Source organism: Camelina sativa, chromosome 19, assembly GCF_000633955.1.
Source record: "Camelina sativa cultivar DH55 chromosome 19, Cs, whole genome shotgun sequence".
Lineage (NCBI taxonomy): Eukaryota > Viridiplantae > Streptophyta > Magnoliopsida > Brassicales > Brassicaceae > Camelina > Camelina sativa.
In genome coordinates, this window is record NC_025703.1 from 3405233 (window position 1) to 3408438 (window position 3206).

Here is a 3206-nt window from a genome sequence, read left to right on the forward strand (position 1 = left end):
CTCTAATCTCATCCCACGGTCTAGATCTCTCCAATCATCATCACTTCTTGTTCCATTCACTTGATCCTAAAAAAACTAAAGAAAATTATATTAAAAAAAAAAAAAAAAATCCACGAGAGAATTATTATTATGTGATGCCTATTCAACGTACCCTCCTTTTTTCCTCCATCATCTTCGTCTTCTCTCTCTCTCTCTCTCCATCTCGAGACCAAACTCTTGCTTCTGGTTCTCTTCATTCTCATGGCTTCAGAGAAGAGTTTCAAGAAGAGAAAGATCACCGATGATGAAGACGAAGGAGGAGGAGGAGGACTACTAGAATCCCTTCCCGGAGATATTGTAGCTGACATACTCTCTCGGCTACCAATCTCCTCCATAGCTCGCCTTATGTTCGTTTGCAGATCTTGGAGATCCATTTTGACTGACCACGGTCGTGTCTCTTCTTCCCCTACAAAACCATGTCTTCTCCTTCACTGTGATTTCCCAATACGCAACGGTCTTCACTTCCTCGACTTATCAGAAGATGAGAAACGCATCAAGACCAAAAAATTCACCTTAAGGTTCGCATCTTCCATGCCCGAGTTCAACGTTGTGGGATCATGTAACGGTTTGCTCTGTTTATCTGATTCTCTCTACAACGACTCACTCTACCTCTACAATCCTTTCACTACAAACTCCTTGGAGCTTCCCGAATGTTCCAACAAGTACCACGACCAAGAACTCGTGTTCGGTTTCGGATTCCATGAGACGACAAAAGAATACAAAGTGTTGAAGATAGTTTACTTCAGAGGTAGTAGTACTACTAGTAGTAGCAATAACGGTGTTTACAGAGCTCGGGGTAGAATCCAGTACAAGCAATCAGAGGTTCAGATCTTAACCTTGTCCTCAAGGAAAGATCAATCTTTGTCTTGGAGAAGCTTAGGCAAAGCTCCTAGTTATAAGTTTATGAAGCGTTCATCGGAGGCTTTGGTCAACGGGAGGTTACATTTTGTGACAAGGCCTCGCAGGCACGTGCCGGATCGTAAGTTCGTATCATTTGATCTGGAAGATGAAGTGTTTATAGAGATACCTAAACCGGACTGCGGTGGGCTAAACCGGACTAACCATAGGCTAGTGAATCTTAAAGGGCGTCTTTGCGCGGTCGTTTATGGTAACTACGGCAAATTGGACATATGGGTTATGAAGAGTTACGGAGTGAAGGAATCTTGGGGAAAAGAGTATAGCATTGGGACTTACTTGCCAAAGGGGCTAAAGCAGAATCTGGACCGACCCATGTGGATTTGGAAGAACACTGATAATGGTAAAGTGGTTAGGGTTTTATGTGTGTTGGAGAATGGAGAGATCTTGTTGGAGTATAAGAGTAGGGTTCTTGTGGCTTATGATCCAAAATTGGGTAAATTTAAAGATCTTCTTTTCCATGGTTTGCCTAATTGGTTTCATACTGTTGTTCATGTTGGAACATTGTCTTGGTTTGATACACCGTTTATGATAAAACTATATTAATCAAAAGCCTGAAATTTATATTAGTTTTTAGATCTTTTGGTTAAATGTAAATATGATTTCATAAACTTTTCCGGTAATTTGTTTCTTAACTTTTAGATGTTGTTTAATTAGTACTAACCCAAGATCGTGTGCCCTTTAATCGTATCGCTTAATTGTATGCTAATATTGTTTTTTACCATGCATGCTCGACCACCAAGCAATACAAAGAAGAAAATGGGAAATCTCTTAGCATATATATATTTATTTAGATCTAAATAATTAATAACAAGAAAAACAAAGTTAGATAAAGCAAACTTTAAAGATATACTATCATAGAAGAAAAAAAAAAGAGGCTTTCGCAAATCACGCAAATCATATAATTTTCACTAAAAAGAAAAAATTGTGTATATATAAATATAGATAACCAATAGTGATCTTCGATCTAAATATTAAACCCATGTGAAGAGATTCCCTATCGTCTTTAAAAATAAAATAAAAAATCTATTCATCGTAAGATCTAAACATCTTATACAATTAAAAGATTTTAAATAAACCTTTATATATATATATATATAAAAAATAAAAAAAAAATAAAAAAAAAAAAAATCGACGACGATGCAATTTTTCGTGGTGTGGGAAATATGAACATTTTTGTACATGATGAGTGATGACGAACGTAGTTATATTTGGGTCTATCAAGGTACATTATGAACGGCTCTAAGTGGCCAAATTAATGGCCATTTTTCTTGCTTACCGACACCTCTAGAGTATGCGTGCTGCGTTTAAATCATGGAATATCGGGTTTAAATGTGAATTCAAAATGCAATATCTTCACCTATACACATATATTTCAACTCCAAGACTGAAATTATTATTCTTTTCAGTTTTGACGATAGAGAAACACAGAGAAATTAGAGATGTTGTGAAAAACTTCATAGTTATCGGCTTCTCTTTATTTATTTTTGTTATGAAACTGCTTTATATCTTTTTTTCATGTCATGATTTTGACTCATCTCTCGATGTGTTTTTTATCGACCCTATGATATTGCTACTAACCTAATGCATGTTGACTAATTTGGGATTTATTATAATTCTGCTATATATCATGTACTGTAACAAACAAACAAACAGTATAATTAACTTAGACGACTACTTTGATTGCCTAACCTAAACAACTGAAAACGTTGTCCTAAAAAAAACTAGCATATGACTTTGGAAAGGCATATGCATTGTCTATTATTGGGTACATGACTTCGGAGTATAGAAGGAATGAACTACAAGACTATATATAAGAAATGTCTCCAAGGAGCAAGAACATGTAAAGGATAAGATAAGTGTATTCATGAATGTCATGATACGAGTTGAAACAATCAAAAGTGACATAATTACATACATGATTATAAGCAAAACTGAATGAAACAAATAAGGTCCAATTAAATGAAATTGATTAAATAATAATACTAGTTGTTTGAAGGCAAAAAAATTCATCTTTTATCTTTTAAAAAAATTTGGTAAGAAGCAATATGCCATGTTTGTCTTACGTAGGTCCGCCATAGCTAGGGTCCCCCCAAATATCAATAACCGGATCAAACCGGCTAAAATCATAAATGCAAATTATTGCAATCATCAATAGGTTAGAGGACTAATTCGATAATTGGTTACAAATGATTTAATCCATGAGAGATATATTATAATATAAAAAAACAAATAAGAGAAAAAACATAAAA

At 34.9% G+C, this 3206-nt stretch overlaps 1 protein-coding gene across 1 annotated transcript; it reads left to right on the plus strand.

Moving 5' to 3' along the window:
* On the plus strand, positions 44 to 1579 carry LOC104764515 (F-box protein At3g07870-like). Its single transcript, XM_010488058.2, has one exon. The coding sequence runs from the start codon at positions 241 to 243 to the stop codon at positions 1498 to 1500; it is 1260 nt and encodes a 419-aa protein (XP_010486360.1). The 5' UTR covers positions 44 to 240; the 3' UTR covers positions 1501 to 1579.

Excerpts from the sequence above, each read along its gene's own strand:
- LOC104764515 (XM_010488058.2), top strand. The coding sequence starts at position 241 with ATGGCTTCAGAGAAGAGTTTCAAGAAGAGAAAGATCACCGATGATGAA.